Raw genomic sequence first — 22289 nt, forward strand, 5'->3', positions numbered from 1 at the left:
CCATCATCACTTGCAAAATTGCCCCAAAAATGGGCCAGAACACTGGACGTAGATGTGAAAGAACAAGGAAGTCTGACAAATGGGATGACAGATAGGACTGATCTCCATTTAAAAAAAAAAAAAAAAAAAAAAAAACGATCATGTTGTGTGCTTCATGAAACTCCACATGTACGTTATGTCTGGATAAAACACATAGTGCTCTCATGTTGCAATGGCAACATCAACCATTTATCACCAACTAATGATAGTTGTCCATGGTTGTATAATTAAAAGTATGATTCAAATGGAGGTCGATGTTTCCATCCAGAGCATGGACTACTCATCAGGAAACATAGACAACCTCCAATGGTAGAAGCCTGGGAGATCATTATTGATGGCAGCAGCTCAAGCAGCTAGAACCATCCATACATCTCCTATACCGCTTACACTATTGCAGAAAAATCCAATGGCATTCCCTATCACACTGTATGTCAGTGGAGCAACATTGACAGACCAAACAGCTTGTTTCACATAATGTTCTCAAAGGGCTTTTGTATTGCAAATCCAGTTTGGGCGATCTGGCTGTATCAGTGGATGGTTAGTGAAACAAACATTTTAAGTCCACCACCTTTATATGAGTAGTTAAAATCTCATTGGGAAAATAACTCAAGTAGATGCTATTGGGACTAATAGATCTATCACGACAATTTAAATTTGAGAGACCGCTTGAATGGAAGTCACAAAGCCAAAAGCTCAGCACTTTCCCAAATTCTCATACGTCTGGCATATTTGTATTTTTCCCCCAGAAAGAAATTCCACAGTTTTCTCAGTGAAGTTTTCTCTCTGACATTTCCTCCTTTCTTACCGGAGAGCTGAAGAGGACGAACACAAGCAAAACACTTCAGCTACATGTTCACGAAGACAAAACAAATATAAATACACCCCGGCGTGCAAATGACTTTTTCACCCCCACACACAAATAGAAGCACAGAGGAGACTTAAATTCATGTTGGCTTAATCCCTTTATCCCAGTATTTTAAGTGGTGAATCACAAGCATACATAAAAAGGTTTCACACAGTGAACCACCCATTATTTGACCTGAAATGCAGATTATTTTAATAATGAGTGCATCGCATGACTTATTTCACATTGACTTGATATCATGGAAAAATAGACTGAGTACATGGAGGTACAGTTATGGATAGTATTTCAGCTTTCACTGCTTTCCTCACAGTTATAAATAGAACAGTAAATCACAAATCAACAAATAAACTAAAAGAGCAGCCTCATCATCACATAATTTAAGCTGTAGGGACACAATGTGTCTCCACAAGAGATAAATTACTGGTCCTTTGCAGATCATTCAAGATGACTCTTAGGACCTGATTCACTAATATCACAAATGGTGGGCACTAAATTGCATCTTCACTCTACCAAATGAGTTAGATGTGATCTACTTAGATTGTGGCGCAATTGGGAAAAGATGCAAAAGTGGAGGTGACCACCATATTTAAAAGAGGGTTTTACACTTAAGGTAGCTCTGATGGTTTTCACCTTGGATAATTTGGGAGCGCACCACAAGAGAAACATCGTTTGAAGCGATGGAAGTATAAGTATAGAGGCAAACACACGTTACTGGGTTAAGGCTTCTTTATACTCGCGCGGGCGGCGACTGTGCTGACGTCACCGCGGCTATCCCTTTGTACTCGAGTGCAACCCACGCGCGCAGTTTTGAAAATGTACTGAAGTTCTCCTCCAAGTCGAGCGTGTCGCTACCGTTGGTATTGGCTATGACACCACAGGGTGGAGTTTCCTCTGCATTTTTTGGCCATTTCCGGTAGCTGTTTTTCCTTTCCTTTCTGTAACAAGGAACAAAGCAACAACAATGGCGACCGTGGAACAGTGTCTGCTGGAACAAATGGACCTTGATGACCAGATGATACGTTTATTTATGCTGCAAAATCGATGAAGAAGGCGGCAGTGTAGGTGGTATGTAGAACCAAGGGGAACGCTGAGTATGTCATCACAGCATGTGATTAAACTGACCAATCACGAAAGATGAGCTCCGCGGCATTCTACCCGCAGCAACAATTTTTGCCGTGCGCACGTCAAGTGACGCACAGGGGCCGCGCAGGCCAATGGGTCGGTCACGTGATGCAATGCGGGTGTTGTCAGCTGCGCGAGCGCGGGGAACAAATCCTGGTAATTTTGGGGAAGACAGCAACTGTAAAAAAGTTATGTTTTTAAATTTTTTTATTTGACCTGTTCCAAGTGCGTGGGAATTGAATGTACAGTGTCTGCCTAACCTGCGTTACATTGTATTTAAAACTTGGTTCAACACAAAGCACAGTGAGAGGCCAGCATCAATTGTCACATGCCGAAAGGAAATGCATAGTTGAAAGGATTTTTTTCATAGGTGATATGGCTTGACTCCCTCTAGTAACTGGCTAGAAGCTACACAATTGCATTGCTGAATACTGTATGCGATATGTTACAATAATTTTTTTTCCTTGCATTTCAAAAAACATTTTCACCAGCGGAAAAGATTCCTTCTCCCTGTCAATTTTTCCCTAATAGCCTCCTCGCCACCAAAACTGCAGTAATGGTTATACGCACAGTGCTACCAATTTACACCTGCCATTCAGATGTGATATTTAAAGAGGCAAAATCAGCCATCGCAATTTGTCTCAGGTTTGATAAATCACAGTGTGATCAATTAATTTATTTGCATCTACTCCACTTCTTATTTAGGGTAGAAACGCATAAAAAATGAAATGAGCTGCAATTTTGTCCGTTTGTCAGACGCAAACCCGGGTGCGCTCGGTTAGCAGATTAGCTTCCACACCAGTTTGCATGAGCAAACAAGTTTGTACCCATTTTTTCACACAAAAACCTTTAGTAAATCAGGCCCTTAAGAGTTTCCAAAGGGATGTTTTCGGGTTACAATCCTGTCTCTGTGACATCTAAATTGAATATTTCATCAACATTGCACTGGATGTTACATTATCTCTTACGTATAGCTCTATTTTTTAAAACACATGAACATACATTGTGCTTAATAAATATGTGCGACAAAGAAAGAGATGCCTTATTTAAATGAGTAGCCCTGCTTCTCTTGACGAGGTCTTCTCTGAAGCATGTTAAGACTCCATTCTGGGACATTTTGGTTTAATCAGTCTGAGCGCTAGAAGGCAGTAGTAACATCCATAATCTAAATGGGACCAGCCAGTCTGTCCAGCATGGTGAACAAAATATCCCCATGGTACAATTGCACGTCAGCAGTGGACTTGATGAGGGGGATGGGAAACACTTGCCTGTACTAAAACATGCGCAGGCGTTTAAAGACACTTGTTGCATCAAGGGTTTAGGCAGTTTTGCAGGCTTGGGTGATGCTCATCCACACCAAGTTTACAAACTCTGGTGGAATTTATAAGGTCTACGACATTCTGTTCCTTGACACCTCAAATTTGTTTATAATGTACAATTAAACAATTATTCCCATAGGAAATAACTGGGTGACTACCCACCTGGCTAATTTGCACAGCGATCAAGCTAAATCGGCACTATATTCGGGAATTGCAGGCCGGGATGGACTGGCCGTGAACTCTTTTGATGCGCATTTTATACTAAATGGACAACCTCAAGGACATTCAGCTTTCAAGGTTTCACTGTAGTAGGAATATAAGTGATCAACCCATCACTGATTACTGGATTGTTGTTATATTGATAATCACTTGACAAACAGACTCCATAAAGCTCATCACATGCACCTTCATGGCCAGTCACCACATGACAAAGTCAAAAACAATCCGAATAATGGATTTTACACCCATTTACCAGTGTGGCACGAAGACTGACAGTTGGCTGCCACTGCTAATGGTGGCAGCTGTGACAGCACTCACTGGGGCTGACAAATCCTTTTTGTGTCTGTCAAGACTCGCTTCTTCTGAATCTAAAGCAGTAAAACTTTTGTCAGAGTTTCACAAATTTCTTTGCGACATGTGAGCCCAATGAGGCAGCATGTTGTATGCTGAAGTATGTCTTTTGCTAAATCCAAAACCCAAATCTGGTTTGAATACAAGAATATCTGCTTTCACGTGCAGTGGTGCCTTGAGAGATACAAGTTTAATTTGTGTGACCAAATACTCAAATCAGCTTTTACCATTGAATTGAATGGAAATGCTATTAATCCCTTTCAGCCTCCCAAAAAAACTCAACAAAAATGTTTGTAATGTTGTTGTTTTTTAATAAATAGTACTGTTTAATATTGTAGTTTATAAAAGTCATACAGTAATGACATAATTAAACAGAATGTAAAGAAATAAAACCAATTTTGCCACAGTTTAAATTCAATGAACATTGTGCTGCTCCTTCTGATGCGCACACCTTGGCCACCTGGGGGAGTGTAATACAGATATACAGTACTGTATGTACATGCAGACGGTCTAAGCTCCTTAATAAGTCAACATTAACTGTTTTTAGCAGAGGCTAAAGAATATATGCCTGTGAGTATTGTCATATTATCCATCTCCATGTGTTGCATTGTTGATGCTACTCTTTAGCCTGTCATTTCCCATTATTTGTTAGCATTAAGCTAGCAGACTTTAAAGATAGATATTTGAGATATATGATTTAAATACACATTTATCTTTGTATTATGTTTAGTTTGACAGCAAACTTCAACTGTGAGTGACATTAAATATCTTGAAGCCTCATTTGTGAGAGAAAAAAATCAGCTTATTGTGAAGTGAGTTGATTTCACTGTCACCATACAGCACTCTTATCGCAAGTTTTTGCTTACAAGTCAAAGGAAAAAAGCATGAAGAATGATGGCACGCATTGCGAAAAACTCATAAGTCCGTCGGGTCACACGTATCTCAATGCACCACTGTTTTGGGTATTGTGTGGGAGATGCAATTATTTATTTATTTTGCCTGAATAAGACTAATTTTAATTAATTCATTATTGTTTCAAGTTTTACTTGAACATGTTTCATTTTATTTTCATCTGCAACATCAGTTAACCCATATACAAAGTACAAATGAAAGGCAGCTGCAGCATCAGAAAGGAAATAATGTTATACTATCACAAAGAAAGTCTTGATAAAAAATAAATAAATAAATAAATAAATAAATATCTATTGATATTGGCTTTTACTCTACAAAGTCTGTAATATGACTCAGGCACAGACTATTTAAATTTTCTGCAGTTTAAAATAATCTAGCCATTCTCTATACAGTCTGTCCTCAATGGGCAGCAGTAGCTCATCTGGAATTATGTTTTATAAAAAAAAAAAAAAAAAAAAAAAAAATAAAAAAAAAACATTTTGGGGGTTATTTTCATTGTATTTACAGGTTTTTTTTTCTATGGGATTTACTAGTCAGAAACTCATTGTGTTAAAGCGAGTCTGCATCTATTGAGGGTTTAGTTAAGTGCAACGGCGCACATACGGCAATGTGTGCATGTGCCATATCGCAGTGACAATTGTCACTTTTATGTCCAAAACCAACACACACACACACAAACAATCCCCAGCAGATGCTCAGTGCACATCCATCTCCCACATAATGTTACCCTTAGTGGTGTTTGTTTCATCATGGCAGTGCTTATTAACATTAAATCTTGGTTTGGAGTGGGTGGCTGACTGTGAAATGACTCACACACACAAACAATACCAACAATAATTAAAAAGAAATTGTTGATGCTACTCTAACTAAGTGAATGACGCACAGTATCCCTTTTTATCAACACCATCTTGAATGTGAATAGCTCATCCATCCATGTCAGAACAGTTCAGTGGGGACATCATCTCTGAAACCTTTTCCGCTTTTTAGAAAATTCAGTTGCCAGCTATTTTAACATAGTGTTGCCTGAACCTGAAAAATGTCATCCATTTTTCCGCCAGTCGCCAAACATTCACAGGCACTGTGAATGATTCAATTACCAACAGAGTTGTGCAACAGTACAGCAGCCGTAAATAATGTTTAATAACTTTCTGCAGAATTTGCACAATAGCACAGTACTACAAATTCACTAGGCAAAACTTTTTTTTATGGTGCTTGTCCTCATTAGTTTTTTTCTCAGCTGAGCAGGGTACACCCTGGACTTGTTGCCAACCAATCGGAGTGCACATAGTATAGACAATAGGGCTGCGCATGAATCGGTGGAGACTCGAATTGTGACTCAAGTGTGCGTTGAAAAGTGATCAGTGAGTCAGACTTTTCGGACTCACTGATCTCACAAATTTTAGAATATCATACTACTTTATTCTGACAAGAGCTGCAACTTTATTTATTTATTTATTTGTGCCTGTGTGTGTGTGTGTGTGTGTGTGTGTGTGCGCGTGTGTGTGTGTGTGTGTGTGTTTGTTTGCATTTGTGTAAATATGCCGGAGTTAGCACAGTGGCCATTTGGCCAGATTTAGTTCTGTGTCCCTGCACTGTATTTCAGTCTCCTCCAGTTATAGATATTGATATAGTGATAGCTATATTGTAATATTTGTCCAGTGGAAAGGGATTTCATGCATAAAAACAGTATTCAAAGATGGCACAAAACTGCTGAACATCAAACGAATATTAAAAGCTAGAATTCATTTTGTGCATTTCTTCACAAAAATCAATTCAAAGATTTTAAAATTATACTATGTTGCAATCACAAGGGAACTGCAAATAACTTATTTTTGGGGCTTTTTTTCCCCAAATGTTCTGTATTGATTGATTGATTGATTGACTGGCATTGGCAAAAAAGTCAACTTCATGAAAATCGGTTGAGAAATGAGCATCTTATGACTTAATTTCAATGTCCACGTATTTCCTTTGATGGGAAGAATACCCCTGCCAAGATGGCCGCCACATAGGCACGCCAAATGGCGTATCTTTTTATATCTAAGGCCACAACAGCCGCTTGTCCACCATACGCGTTTGCAACGCTATTAACGGCGTTGAAATATGTCCATGTTTTTGGAGGACACACAGAACACACCTCCTCATGCACTTTAAACAAACTGTCAACCGTTCTTCTGAAGAAGAAAATAAATCATTAGATGATTTGATTTTGAAAAAAAATCTACTGGACTTGTGCATTTATGTCACTTTTGCAACAATAAAAATAACAATTAACCTCCATTGTAACCTCCATTCACCACCCAGGTTTAACTTAGCTCCTCCCTGGTATACAAAGATCTTAGTTTCTCAGTCAAGATGTATCACTTCAATGTACTTCCTTTACACCACTACTGCTTTTCTATTAGCCAGGACTTTGGCCTCATCTTAGAGCGTTACAGAACGAGCACTAAATACAGAAAGAGCCCAAAAAAACAGCTGACTTTTTTTTCAGCAAATAACTGAGAATAGGTTCCACAGAGAAAAAAATGCAAATAGGTGAATAGCAAAATAAGAAACGTGTGGGGATTTGCTGTATTCCATGAACCAAACATGCATGTACCCAGAGAAAAACTCTTGCGGAGAAACTTGAATCTCCGCACTGGAAGAGCGGAACCTACATTTGAACACTGAACCTCAGAAATGTAAGGAAGACTCAGCATCAATCCAGCATGCTGTAGGGTAAAGATTCATCGTATTATTTTTGTTTTGATCAAAACTATTTGATCTGACGTGAAACAATAGGGTGACGAGCATAGTTTACTATTTTAATGCTTTTGTTGAGTTAAAGAGCGCAAAAGTACAAGTAAATCCATAACATAACATTGTTCCTTCAAGGAAATAAGTAAGACAAAACAATCTGAAGATACTGAGAAAAAACTTATTATATTGTACTGATGCATCCAAAGCCAGAGACACACAATCATGTAATCACATGTTTTTAAAGTTCTCCTTAAAGTGCCAGACCATGCTTGCAAAGAGTACACTGCATCTATTTGGGTCAGTATTGATTGCACATACTGTGTGCTCCAGAAGGCTACATCAAGAATACGCAAGTAGACAAATTGACGACATTCATACTGGTCAATAAAATGCAATATTTGATCTGGTAATTGGAGTAACACGATTACGCCGATTGATCCTGAGACAACTTAAGTATGTTGCATCCAATACATCAAGATACAAAAATATTTGTTTAAGGATCAGCAAAATTTAACCTGTAAACAACACTTTCCTTTAAATTACCATTGAACAGTTGGTCAAAGCCAGAAGACTGAAATGGTTGGTGGGCCAGTGGAACCAGAATTTAATTAAATTGTAGCATAAAACTGCTCTTTTTTTATTTAAGATTTAAGATTGGCTGTATGCTATCATCTACCAACTATCAGGTTTGAAGAGGTTCTGGAACACCTTTTATATATGCCTACCTGTTTCCGCTAGTAAATCCATTTTAGACACATGAGAAATTCTCATATGCTATGTATTCCTTATCTTAAAATGATACTTTAATATTTGTAACATCGTTAGGAACAAAAACAAAAAATGGTCACACTTAACAAGTCAGTCTTCCAATTGTGAGTGTTGATCAGCAAAAGCAAGATTCCAACTTTGAAAGCGAGAGGATCTTTGTTTCCTTTCCAAATGTGTACTGTTTATCTTTCCCCTAAGAATAGAAGAGAAATCCGACTTGCTCCAATGTATTCCACATTGTTAGTGTTAAAAGAAACAGGAGGGGTGAAACTCTCAGTCTTCCTAATTGGATGTAATAGCTCAGGGGAATGTGCTTGCTTTGGCTTCGAGGAGGAGTGAGAATGTTTGGTGAAGACTTGGAGGGTGGGGGTGCAATCTAGGGGCGTCGCAGAGGACGCCATTCGGTCCAGGACCACCACTGATGGGAGGAACAGTTTGATTAAAGATGAAATGAATATGCAGTCTAAATAATGGTATATAAAATTGCCATTATATCAATAAGCGATTGGGTCAGACTTAAAAAGCAGCTTATGAAGATGTACCACTCATTGATGACAGAGAACATACTGGCCATTAAGGAGCTTTTAAAAGAGATATCCAGGTCTTAATTACAAGTTGAAAATGAAATACAGCTCAGATGTACCCTGTGAAGCCAGTTGTTCCTTTAAATATCCACCCTTATTACAGAAGTTGTTGGATGACCAGCAATTAGTGTCCACTGATGTATGTATTTGAAACATAACATCAGTTATATGAGGACATAGCATTTGTGTTGATTTTACTGCACCACCCATTACACCATCTTGTGACACAATAAGAGGACCTAAAACCATTAGTTCCAAAATGGGGTTAGCTCGTGCTAGCCATATAACATAATTTAATCATTTCTGAGGGCATACATTGTGTTCCTCCAGAATTTAGATGGAATGGCTCGCTGCGATAATGAACTGGTATAATTATTGATCGATCAGTCATCCACAGCCCACATTGCAATTATGGCCAGGAGTTTCCAGGATTCTTTTGCAGGAGCACCAAACCAGATTTCTCTCAGCCATTTTCTGGTTAGATTAAGAGACGTTAATATAATACGTACGTACTGCTTCAACAGCCAGAGAACAAGACTTATGCTTTGAATATGTCCAAAAAAACATTAATTGTGTCAGGTACAGAATCAATTCCCATAATCATCATACCATGGTTCAGCTTTGGCCAATTTGTATTCAGAGATAGCGTCCTGCATCATCCTCACCTCACAAGCTTTCTCACACAAAGTCCTCTTCTTCTTCCTCAAGAGTATCTGTCATGAAAACAAGTTTTGTTGCCACAAAAGCCACAAACCACAGCCTTCATAGTACGAGAATCTTTCACCCCAAGCCTGAGGTATTCTTCTTTCGAAGTCCCGCTGAAAGTCTAAGTACTCTGTGGAAGAAATATTTAATTAAAATATGCAACCGTTTAAGACCACCTGCACTGCTTTTGCAACAGTAAATGAAACTACCACATACTGTATACTGTACTTGCTGGGATACATCTCCCAAGGGGTCCGTGACTATGTAAAATTCCCAAATGTTATGCAACCAGGAGAAAATAGAAGAGGATTTCTGAGGTGTGGCTATAAAGCATTTGATGTAAGGACAATGAAGTCCACAAGGAGTCAAACTCGAAAAGCTATTTAACCCCAATACAAAGTTTAGTTTTGAGCTGGCTAACTTCAGATGGCACTTACCGTAATTTCTCATGTATAATGCACCCTTGAGTATAATGCGCACCCCCAAAAATCAGGAAACCCTTCTACCTATGTGTAATGTGCATCATCGATTTGCTGCTATCCACATGGTCAAAACATTAAGTAATATCTGTATTTCATTAGGTTTTTTAATGAAATATTCCGCTCTGTGTGCATGGGCTGATGTACTGTTTTTGTTGTTTTTTTTTTGTTTTTTTTTTATCCCGTGTCAGGACAGGCTACACTTAATGTGAAAAAGATTAACGTTGTTTAATGTCACAAAACTGTGATCAATCGTCAGCAAAATTTATGTCGACATCTCTAATTATGCCCAGTTGACCCTCTGAAAATCTCAGAACAAAATCCCAAATATTTTGGATTTTATGGATTTTAAATCAATCTGGGCCTGCGAGGTGGACATGCTTCCCGGCCCCAGTTGAACGCTTCTACCCATGTATAATGTGCATCATCGATTTGCTGCTATCCACATGGTCAAAATATTAAGTAATATCTGTATTTCATTAGGTTTTTCAATGAAATATTCCGCTCCGTGTGTATGGGCTGATGTACTGTTTTTGTTGGTTTATTTTTTTTATATCCCATGTCAGGACCGTCCACGCCTAATGTAAAAAACCTAATAAAGACATCAAATAGACATGCACCTTCAATTTTTAAACAGTAGTGATGTAATTTCCCCTGGTGCTATTTTTTAATGTCAGTTTAGGTACACCTAAAAATTGAGAACAATATCAATGAGTTCCTATCTCTCAGAAGAATAACATTGCAACTAAAAATACATCACAAAGTGAGTCTGAATCCTGGCACTTTGCAAATCACATGCTGACAGAAATTTGCATTAAAACTCTTTGATGTTAACACCATATTTCATAGTACTACGATTTCAAGCAATCAGTAGTACGTTTTATTGATTATGTTGGCAAAACTTATTGACACAGGTTAACTGAGCATACCCAACAATAGGCTCCAGCTCCCTGAGACCCTAATGAGGACAAGCATGACGGGAAAAAAAAATCGATGAATCAATAAAACCTATCGATATACAAATTCAGATTGACACAGCTCCTTCTCAATCTATTTTAAAAGCATAGAGTTGAAATTACAGCTTGTGGCAATGTTCAAGTTCACAACACGTCTCTCTATATCCAAGTCCCCCACCCTCCACCCCCCAAGCTCATTACAGATGCCCTAGTTTGCTCGTGAGCCAGGAGAGCCTTTTTAGTCTCATTACAAACTTGGAGACCTCCCATCGTTTGTACCTCTCTACAAAACAAGATCTCCCACATGCACTGTAGTTTCCCAGAAGAAGTTTAAAGAGGCTGGGATAGAAGTGCTGCTACATATGACCAGATATAGGGAAACAGAGCAAAGAGTTAATTGGAAATCATATCACAAATTCACATGGTAGTCAACAGCACACACTAAAAAAAGTGTTGACCTTAAACAAGTGGTTCTTAACCTGGGTGTAATCGAACCCAGGGGTTCGGTGAGGCAGTCACAAGGGTTCGACAGAGGACTCGACACACACCGCGTGTGTGTGCGTGCTTTATCCGTAAAAGCCTTTTTACACTGCATTTTGAATGCGTTGTTCATGCTGTTCAAAACGCAAGGGAGATTCAAAATTGGCGTTTACCATTGTGGCGCTGCGCCTCGAGTTGAAATGCTTTGTTCTTTTTGAAACTATCTTTATTTAACAACATTTCAACAATACATTTGACTTGAGTAGCATTGCTGTGCCGTCAGACAGCGCATCCAATAATGAAAAGCAGCCTAAAATATGTACTCTTACCAATGAACCCTTTTCGAGGATTGTAGAAATAACAAAGAAAAGGAACGGACTTTGTTGTGAATTTTAACAACGAAGTCCATTCTTCTGATATGAGAGTGGCACTTACCGAGGGTAATGGCAACAGAAAAATTCACATTCAGTTGCAGTAAATTTTCATTGAATTGAATTTTTTTTTAGTTTTTTGTGTGAAATTCATGTTTTGTTGGTTTTGTTCTTTTAACACAGAGATTTTGTGTGCAACTGATGCGTGGTTCATTTTGTGCATGACCTGGATGACTGAAAATCGACACAGACAATAAAATATATACCTGTTTTATTTTTCAAATTAGGAAGGGTTCCGTGCACTCCGTATGAAACTTGCGGGTTTCCGTCCCTCCAACAAGGTTAAGAACCACTGCCTTAAACCATATTATCTGGCTTACCAGTTTCACAATTGTATTGTTAGTTGAACACAAAAAAATAAAAGTGTGTGATGCCCTTAATTTTAACTTATTTGCTTTATGTGACCGAACATAATAAAGTTATGTAACAATAAAATTCAAATTAAAGTAACTACTTCTTATCAATTGTAATTGTTTGAGTGCATAAAGGAAAGTTTATGTGACTGTCTTTGCCTCTTGGCATGTTGTCATGCTTTCCATGTGGCTCAGTGTATGAAAAAAGGGACATTTTGTCACATCAATGGACACTGTGACTGAACCATCCATGGATGTGAAATGCAAAGAGAGTATCCAAGTGTGTACATGTGTGACAACTAGCAAAGCCCTTTTACAGAGGTCCCTCAAAATAGACACATATAGTCAGAGCCATAACATAAAATCCTGCCTATGCTTTTTACACAGAATCCAGCAAAGGCAGAATACTGTTGGCAACAGTGTTTGCTTTAACCGTGACCTGAGATTTTGACCATCACTGTAATCCTTTCATAACTGGTCTTTCTTTCTGCAGAAACAATGTCCCTGTATGAGCTCCATGCACATGATCAAGTCAGAGAACAGCTCATTTCAGTAGATAACATGTAGCTAATATGCTGCTCTGAATACCATACTGGCAATTTACCACAAAAAGTGGCCATTGATTTTCACAGAACAGTATTCAAAAGTCTAAACTTTTTCAATTAAATTAAATTTGTATTAATTTCACTGCATGAATCTTCAAACTTCCCATGAGAACACACTATTTCATCCACCATCATTTTTTGACAAAGGGAGCATGGAGGACAAAGACAGAAAGATCCCATGATTTTCTCTGCATTAAACCTTTTGAAACTTCTGCTGCTCAATAAACTCAGAAACTTCAGCGCTTCAAAGTGTGATACAAGATTAACAAGCAAGGGATTCACCACGTCCTTCGGTGTGATTCTGCCAGTGTCTGCAGTATCCTGGATGCCACAGGTTCATTATGGAAATTATTTTACACACCTCAAAAAGTGGTAAATAATTCGTACTGGCAGACTAGCCTGGTGGGATGATGAAGAATATGTTCAATTATATACTATCAAATTAGGTTGGCTCTTTCATGATTTTGATATGTATTTATGACTCTGTCTCGGGGTGAGTATGACATATGTGGGACCCATATTAATAATAACAACGGACATTCTTGGGTTCGCTCGTTTGATATCGATCCATCCAGCAATCATACTGTATGTTGTACTTTCTATTGTGTATCTCTGTTAGATTCAGTGCTAATTAAGTAATGCTAGCTCTGTGATAATTGTAATATTTTCCTGTTTTGTAAGTGCAAACTTTTAGTTCTATATTGTTGAATGTCCGTCAGGTCCTCTCCAAACCCTTTTATTGATGCCATTCATGAAAATAGGGCCCTTAAGGTGTAGTTTCTGTATGACCCATTAACAAACATGATTAGGAGCCACTGGCACTGTATCTACAATTCTGGTGCTGATCCAAAACAGATTTGTTGGGAAAGTGGTTAGCATGTCTGTCTCATAGTCACGGGTTCTGGCTTTTTCCCAGTGACACTTAAGAGGATGAGCAATAAAAAAATGGATGGGTGTCCTTGGTGGAGGTTTGCACTCGACCAAATGCCATTAAAGTTATGTAATTTAACAGAACATCCATTATACGTCTCAATACTCCTATTCGACCGGGGTATAAACAGCACCAAATACATGAAAACAATACTAAATGTGTTCAGTTTTTACAAATGTAAATGCTGAAAACCCACGTGTTTGTGCCTTAATGCTCTCTTTAACCAAATCACTTATAGTCAAGATTTGAGAGGGTGTTCTTCTGATAGCCAATGCAACACTGTAACAATCTCTGTTCAATGAGCCGAACCCCAAATGCTCCCATTGGTAGCCTTAAAAACCTTGTATTTACGTAAATGTAAAAAAATATAGACTCATTAAATGTGAGGGAGAAATTCTGGTGAGACGAAAACTGCAGCAAGAAATGCAAAATAGCTTTTGTTGTCGGTTGTTTAATGATAACTCGCTCAGATTAATTTGACTGGAGTGACAGATTTAAAACTTGGTAAAGTGATGGTATATTTCCAGGTCTGAGATCCATCCATCCATTTTCAACACCGCTTATCCTGGTTAGGGTCGCGGGGCGCTGAAGCCTATCGTAGCTGACTTCGGGCGAAAGGCGGACTACACCCTGAACTGGTCGCCAGTCAGTCCCAGGGCACATATACACACGGACAACCATCCGCACTCACATTCACACCATCACTGAGTGGGAACTGAACCCATGCTGCCTGCACCAAAGTCAGGCGAGTGTACCATTACACCATCAGCGACTCAGGTATGAGATATTCTTGAAAAATGCTCTTTAAAAAGAGAAATTAGGAACATGTATAATTGGGGGGGGGGGGAAAACTGGGTCATGAGTAGCATTGGCTAATAATAGAGCGCTAAGGATTTTGTTCAATGACGTATTAGTAGTCTAAGACACAAGTTAATATATAGTCAACCTATCTCTTCATCTTTTTTCACTGCACATGAATTTCTGCCACAATCAGAAAACAAACAAATGGAACACTCATTTCAAAAAAAGATAATTTCTTTGAAAGGTGAGTGGGGAGTCTGGCGGGCTTGAGCAAGTCCTGCCCTCACCTCACTCCACTACGATGTGTGTTTAATTTAATAGAGCGACAGTTACCATGTGATAATCCAGTTAGCCCTTTTATCCCCCACCACCACCTTTTATACCTGCATTTAATGATTCCCATAGCTTGTTGGAACCCTTGGACTTTATGTGATAATGGTGTGTGATAACTCAGTGGACACGGTGATTCTTTTATTTCAAGCTTGAATATGAGTAGTTGTCTTTCATTTAATTGACTTTTCAAGCTCCCTTCCTCTCTTTGTCCTTGTAAGGCTTTATACAAGCCAAGGGTAATCTGTAACATCTGTGCTGAAGATAGTCTGATTTAATAAATTGCACGTCAAACTGCAACGAACAACATCTGCCTTATGCCCAAATAACCCTTCTACAAAATACACTGCCATAATTGAGTGTTTCTCCAATGATTGAGAAGACTTCTCAGTTGAATTTCAGTTTCTAAAACTTGCCGCTTGCTCAATATTCAAGAGTCATTGTCGGCACTCCCGATAACTTAGGATAAGAGAAGTGCGGCATGATAAAAAAGGGACCTTGTTTCGGGTCGCATAGGCAGCAGCTTTAGCAAGGAAGCGCAGACACTCGTTACCGTGGCGACGACAACAAGAGTGGATCGCGCCGACTATATTATGAGGACAAAATGGGGAAAAACATGTGTTGGTGGTCACCGGTGCTCAGGACAGGAGAGGACGTTCGTTTAAGGCTTGCTTGAGGTATGTTCACATACTTTTAATACGATACGGCTCACAAGCAGGCAATAAAATGTTATATAGCCGAGCAAGCTAGCGGTAGCACGAACGGTTGGACGTAAACATGCCGCCGTTCTGTCGAATCATGCTCTAAAGTTTCGGTGTGGGTGAAGTAATTTAATTAAAAATAAAGTAATATAATTACAGTAAGTTAGCACCCATTATTTCTGTCATGTAATGTTGGTTTGACCTGACTGATTAGAATACACGATCTACCTACAAAATTATGGAAAAAATACATTAAAGTAACAAATATTGAGACCATAATTTATTAATGAATATGATTATAGAGTAATGATCATGTTGTCTGACATTGACATTGTGGCATATCTGACTCAAGCTTGTTCATACCTTAAATTTTGGCTCGCAACACAAAAACTTGAAAACCCCATAAGTTGGGGCATTATTAAGTCAAAGTACCACGGTACTCACATGAAATCTGTTTGTTTTAGTCAGAATTGTACGAAAATACATGTTCCCTGCCTATATTAAAGTTCCCTTTTTTGAGCCAACATTCAGTTTTTCAGATTCCTGGTTTATTCCCATGAATTCCTGTTCATTCCCATGGAAAGTTTCCCACTGTGAAAATTCCCAGAATTCTGCAACCCTAATGCTGCCTCAAACACCGAATTTCAGCCATGCTCCTCTCAGGGCCTATTAAAGTTTGTTGATAAAAGTCTTCCTCAGCATGTGTCATTGAAGCCTCCATAACTGTCCCTCTACTGTCCTTCTAATCAGTCAAGCTTGAAATGTGGGTAGGACAACAGAGACCTGAGACAAATAGCACTGTATCCATTAACTTGTCAGCACCACAGACAAATAAAATCTCCTTCAAATCCTAACGGGAATCAACTTCTGCGAACAAAAGCGAAGCCACTGACCACCGATGAGAGAGAGTTATGAAGATTGACTCATAAATTCTGATCAACCATCAAGCACGACTTGTCCTCCAATGAGTGACTTTGACTCCTTTTGATTGTCATGGCAGGGGATCTTGACAGTGGCGTGACTCTCCCAACTGATTGAAGACCATGACATTTAAAAGCGGAGTGAAGGACACTGGAGAGGTCGGCCGCAAGCCATTGTTATCCAAAGTCACCTGTGCTTAAACTTTAACCTTCACGAGCTTAAATATAATGAGCTTTGCAAAATATTGCTATCACAAGCATCCATTAAAGCCATCAGCCAGCTTTTTTTCTTCATGGTGGGAACTTCAAGTATAACCAAGGACTAGGCATGGGCCAGTTACCGGTTCCAAGGTTTAAAAAAGTCACAGTTTTAAAATCACTAATCCTTTCCATCAGCGGTATGAGAGATTTTTTTTTTTTTTTGAGTTGTCAGTGCAGGCAAAGCGACACGACCCCCTACCCCTGTCACAAAATGAATTGCAACCACCTATGAGAGTTAGCGTGTCTACAATTGGTGAAATAAATACTATCGACTCGCTTCCGAGGCAGATAACTAGCTTGGCTAACATCAGTTTGCTTCCGCAGAGAAAAACAGAGTAATAGCTACTCATTTTCTGAGAAAGACTTGCTGTTCTAATACATTTTGATTTATTTTTTTTTAAATGCACCTATTTTCTTTTCATGTTTACTAATGTGTCTACAAACTGTGTTCAATTGGGTAAAGTGGTTATTTAACCATCCATCCATTTCATCCATCCATTTTCAACACCGCTTTTCCTAGTTAGGGTCGCGGGACGCTGGAGCCTATCCCAGCTGACTTCGGGCGAAAGGCGGACTACACCCTGAACTGGTCGCCAGTCAGTCGCAGGGCACATATAGACACGGACAACCATTCGCACTCACATTCACAACGTCACTGAGTTGGAACTGCACCCACGCTGCCTGCACCAAAGTCAGGCGAGTGTACCACTACACCATCAGTGACTGTTATTTAACCAAACATTTCAAAAGAATGCATTTTAGAGATGTAATACCGGGATACCCATTAATAATATATATATATAATATTTTCACTCACAATTATTCAACCGGTGACATGGTGGATTGACTGGTTAGAGCGTCTGCCTCACAGTTCTGAGGACCGGGGTTCAATCCCCGGCCCCGCCTGATACCAGCCCATTCTACCCAAGGACCAATTAAATAAATATGGCCCTTTCCCACTATAAAGTTCTACAAATCATAATTTATAGTATTTTGTCAGCTGGGGTTATAAGTGTGAAGAATGGCTATCAAATGGGTGAATGTATTCTGTGTGGTGCTGCTAGCCATAGAAGTCTAGTCTATAGTTTTGTGTCTGTTTCTCCAATTTTAAAATGTGACCAAGAGCTGCAACTGATTTTGCCCATCTAAAACCGTAATCATCACCCAAAAAAAATGTCATTGTGTTTAACAAGTTTCCATTGGCTAATGGATGCTTAAGCAACACGGAAAGTGACCAACAGTACAATACTTGTCATGACTCACCAGTAACAAACAACCACAACATTGCCTCGCCAGATGGCCGTCCATTTGCATAAGAGACTCTAATTCAGAGCCATTATAAAAGGTGAGAACCCAGAAACAAGATGCATGATATTAATTAAAACTGCCTTTCTAAAACAAGCACAAAAGCATATTTGCATTCGTGGACCGGGGGCCCATGGGTGCAGTCATGCACTGCCTTGTGCAGCAGGACAGCTGCGATGCCAAAATATGTGCGCGACTCATCACCAGTAACCAAGCAGGGAAAGAGATGTATTGCGATGCTCCCTTGAAACAATGCAGTCTGTTTTACCTGAAGGCAAACGCTTCCACGCTATCAATTTGTTCTGGTGGACAGAGACACTTTATGATAGCCTCCAAAGGGTGTTTGCTAGCGTCTGTCTCTCAGAGGACGCTTTCCACCTCAAGCAAAGAATGAAGCATGTGCAACAGAGGGAGTCAACAGAAAGAATCCCTAATGAGTTTCATGTGGTGGGATTCTGCTTGGAACTCTAAATTAGAAAACATTCTCATGACTAGTTAGATGGAAACGACTTTACCTCTGACTCCTCAAATCAGCTCCTGTCTGTAGATGCATTTCACTCAGATTCGACCGAGGACGATAATGTTTAATTGGGCTTGTATTTGTATCGCATTAAGTCAACATCGCTGCCTTTATTACACGAGTCGACCACACAGCTGACACTGAGAGGCTTAGCGAGCCTCCGGAACTCAGCCTGTAGGACGTCTGTGACTCCCGAGGCGCGCGTGTTGCTAAATGTGCACAGACAGAGAGGCTGTCGTGACCCAATTCCATGGAGGGTTACATTGCTTGTTTCTACACCAAAATCCCACAGGTAGGCTTACCCTGACTCTGGCTGATAAATATACACTCTAGAAACGCTTACATCGTTCTGTCACCCCACAACTGGAGGGCAAAAATGGAGGCGGATGTTTAATCTCCAGGGGAATATTGTATAACTGACTGCAGAATGCAATCTCTGTGAAAAAAATAAAATAAAATGCATGTGAATGCTAAAAAACTAACAAACTGAAATTCTGTGGCTTACATTGAAATTTTAAAATAGTACAACGTGAGACCTGAAATTGATTAAATTGTTGCAGAAATGTGGAAGGTGGCAGTAAATATGTATAATATGTCTTGATCTTGCAATTTTATTATGAAAATGTGGCAATTCTGTGAAAACTAACTGTTCCCAAAATGTGCTGAAGTAGCATAGTTGTGTGAAGCTGGAACGCTTTGAATCGGTGAGAAATGTGGAAGGAGGTGGTAAATATGCATAATGTCTTAATTTTGGAATTTTATTGTGAGAGTGTGCGAAACTATAGAGATGGGTACAGTTCCAAAGATTTATTAAATTTGAATTAAATTAAATTATTAAATTCAATTTGAATTAGCGTAACAGTTTGAAGTTGGAATGGTTTGAAATTATCAACAAACGTACATGGAATGAGGAGGTAATTGTAGTAAGATGTTCTGAATGAGCTGAACAGCTTGAGGTTGGAACTGGAAAAATTGGGAACTTTTTTGTTTAATGTGTGTTTTTGGAATTCGGCACAAACGGGAATTTGGGAAATGTGGAAAGTAGTTGCCTGGGTGTCCTGAACGAGGTGAATATGTTGACGTAGGAATTGAATTGATGGTCACGTGGAAGGAGAAGAACCGAGAAAATTAGCTAAACAATAATAATGGATTTACAGTTTTTGGGTGAAGAATGTGTGAAAGCTGATGAATAAGAACAATTGTTGGTATTCCACTTGTCCTCCAGTCATTCTAAAAGGCACCAGGTTAAGAAGGTCTCAATTTGGGCAGACAGGACAGCCCTCATCTTTTAGCCCTCGGGTTATTCTCTTTGAGGGGGAATTAAAAGTGACGTCTCTCTGTCTGATCAGCTTGTTTGGTATCCATTGGCACCACCAAAGCCAGCATGAGAGTGCATTCAACCAAAACTAAATAACGGACGTAGGGTTAAAATTTTGCTTATAGGGAACTGAATTCAAAATAACGAGAGGAAATAGTATTTATAGGCATGGGTCAACGCGGTCTTATTCCAATTACGCACAGGATACATGCACAATTGCTGTTGACGCTCAAAACACAACTGGTTACTTTTCACTTAATGCGATGTCAAGTGGAAGGCTTTCCCCGCACTCACCTATCACATGCTGCGGGACGGCGGCGCTCACGCACAGGGCGATGGAGAGGAGGAGCGGTCCCATCCTCTCACCACGAGAAGAGGCGTGCTTCTTCGTTAAAGATGGAAAAGAAGGAAATACAAACACGACGAGATACACCAAAAGTTGTCCCTTCGTCACCCCCAAGCAGAGTACTGGAGAGGATAAATATGTCCTGTTTGATGAAGTCCTCCTCGGTGCTGAAGTGGACTGGTCACGCCGGAACAAGTGGGTCGACGTTGACTGGTGCCCGCTTAGCTCGCTTCTACCGCAGTGAGTGGAGCCAGAGGTGCGTGCCGCGCGCAACTCGCCAGGGCAACCGTCGAGGTAGACAAGCTAGGATGGCACGCTCTTCCGGTCGTGCCTGCCAAAATAAAGGTTAGGGGGGAAAAAAAAAAAAGAAAAAAAAGAAAAGAACGTTCTTTTTAATATTGTCGTCGGTGTTCCTCATGTGTGAATTGACATTTAGAAGTATGCCATAGAATTTGGGTCATTCCAGAATTGGAGGACAATTGAGGCACCAACATTTTGAGAAAAACCTGAACCATTTTTGTTATGTTTGAAAGAAAAAAACAAACAGGTACTAAATCATCCTCCGATTTAATTCCTCCAGCTCAGCCATCAACAGTTCACTTTTCATGAGTTATTTTATTTGCCAGACCATATTTTGCGTGCGGGACCCTGTGACAGATACACAGTCACCTGAAAATATAAATTTAAAAAAAATATCACAAGATATATCTATTACAATTCAATAAAGAATTCTGTATTTGAGTATGGATTTGATATTAGTATTACTCTAATTACAAGGTTGCAAATCCATGCTAGTGTTAGAGTTTTTGTTCAAGATTACATGATAGCTGTGTTAGTTGCTATGCTAAGTGGTTGAGAAAAAACTTAGCTATATACCTTTAGAAGAACCTGATATTAATGTCTTTTTTTGGGGGGGGGGGGGGAAACAGCTGAGTGATTTGAGTGACACACTCCATTACAGATGTAAACATTGAAAAATATAAGCGAGGACTTAGGTCTACTCATGGTCAGATCAATTAGCTAGATGATGTCATTTCTGGTAAGTCATGGAGCTTATTTTTTTTTCTCTTCCCCGAGATGCCTAAAAAGGTTTTCGTAATAAGGTTGCAGATATGTTGCGAGGCGACTTTTGTTGTGTTGTTTCCTTCGCGAGGTTTTCGTTCACAAGAACGAATCAAGTGCTATTTGGTATTGTAAATAATAAGCATTTTTGGAGCTATAGTTACATTTTGTCTCAGGACAAGTATAATTTACAGAACTGCATGTTTTTGTAATTTGTGCAGTGAGTAGTAGAAATTTGATGGGGCGGGATAGGAGACATTGCTATTGACCCGTGTAGGAGCACCATTAGGAGATTCCCTTTTGGAGTTTACTCTGTAATTTAAAATAAACATTTATTTTGAAAGTACAAATATTTTAACTTTCCAGTGAAGAGTCTGTTTCCAGACAGCTTTCATCACAGCCAGTTTAATCTTAACTATTCGCCAATGTTTTTCTACCTATAAACTTGCAAAGATTAGCATAATGGCAGCTGTGATTACACATGTAGTGTCAAACTGACACAATCCACACTGTACTGTATATAGTAACATATATACAGTATTCGTAAATGGTAGGGCAGTTTCCATGTGCTCCCGTGCTTGTGTGGGTTTTCTCCAGGTACTCCAGCTTCAACGCACATTCCGAAAGCATGTATGATAGGTAGGAGATTCTAAATTGTCTGTAGGTATGAATGTGAGTGTGAATGGTTGTTTGTCTATATGCGCCCTGCAATTGACTGGCGACCAGTTCTGGCTGTACCATGCCTCTTGCTAAAAGTCATCTGTTTTTTCTTTAATTTCATGAGTCCTGTTTGCTGTTTGAAGAGATGAAAATGTCTATATATTCAATATGTGCTTTATTAGCAGTTAGAAGTAAAGTCACTCCACTCTA

General features: G+C 39.3%; 1 protein-coding gene across 3 annotated transcripts in view; it reads right to left on the reverse strand.

Moving 5' to 3' along the window:
- The window catches only part of LOC133474967 (EGF-like repeat and discoidin I-like domain-containing protein 3), a 106116-nt gene extending 85457 nt beyond the window's left edge, over nt 1-20659 (reverse strand). For 2 of the 3 annotated variants that reach the window (XM_061767189.1, XM_061767188.1), the window contains exon 1: nt 20306-20659. In XM_061767189.1, coding sequence (XP_061623173.1) covers nt 20306-20369 — 64 coding nt within the window. In that variant the 5' untranslated portion in view covers nt 20370-20659. The remainder of the gene's footprint in view (nt 1-20305) is intronic. The other variant, XM_061767187.1, reaches the window with a different exon arrangement.
- Nucleotides 20660-22289: the final 1630 nt, after the last annotated feature.

Source organism: Phyllopteryx taeniolatus, chromosome 3, assembly GCF_024500385.1.
Source record: "Phyllopteryx taeniolatus isolate TA_2022b chromosome 3, UOR_Ptae_1.2, whole genome shotgun sequence".
In the NCBI taxonomy this organism is placed as follows: domain Eukaryota; kingdom Metazoa; phylum Chordata; class Actinopteri; order Syngnathiformes; family Syngnathidae; genus Phyllopteryx; species Phyllopteryx taeniolatus.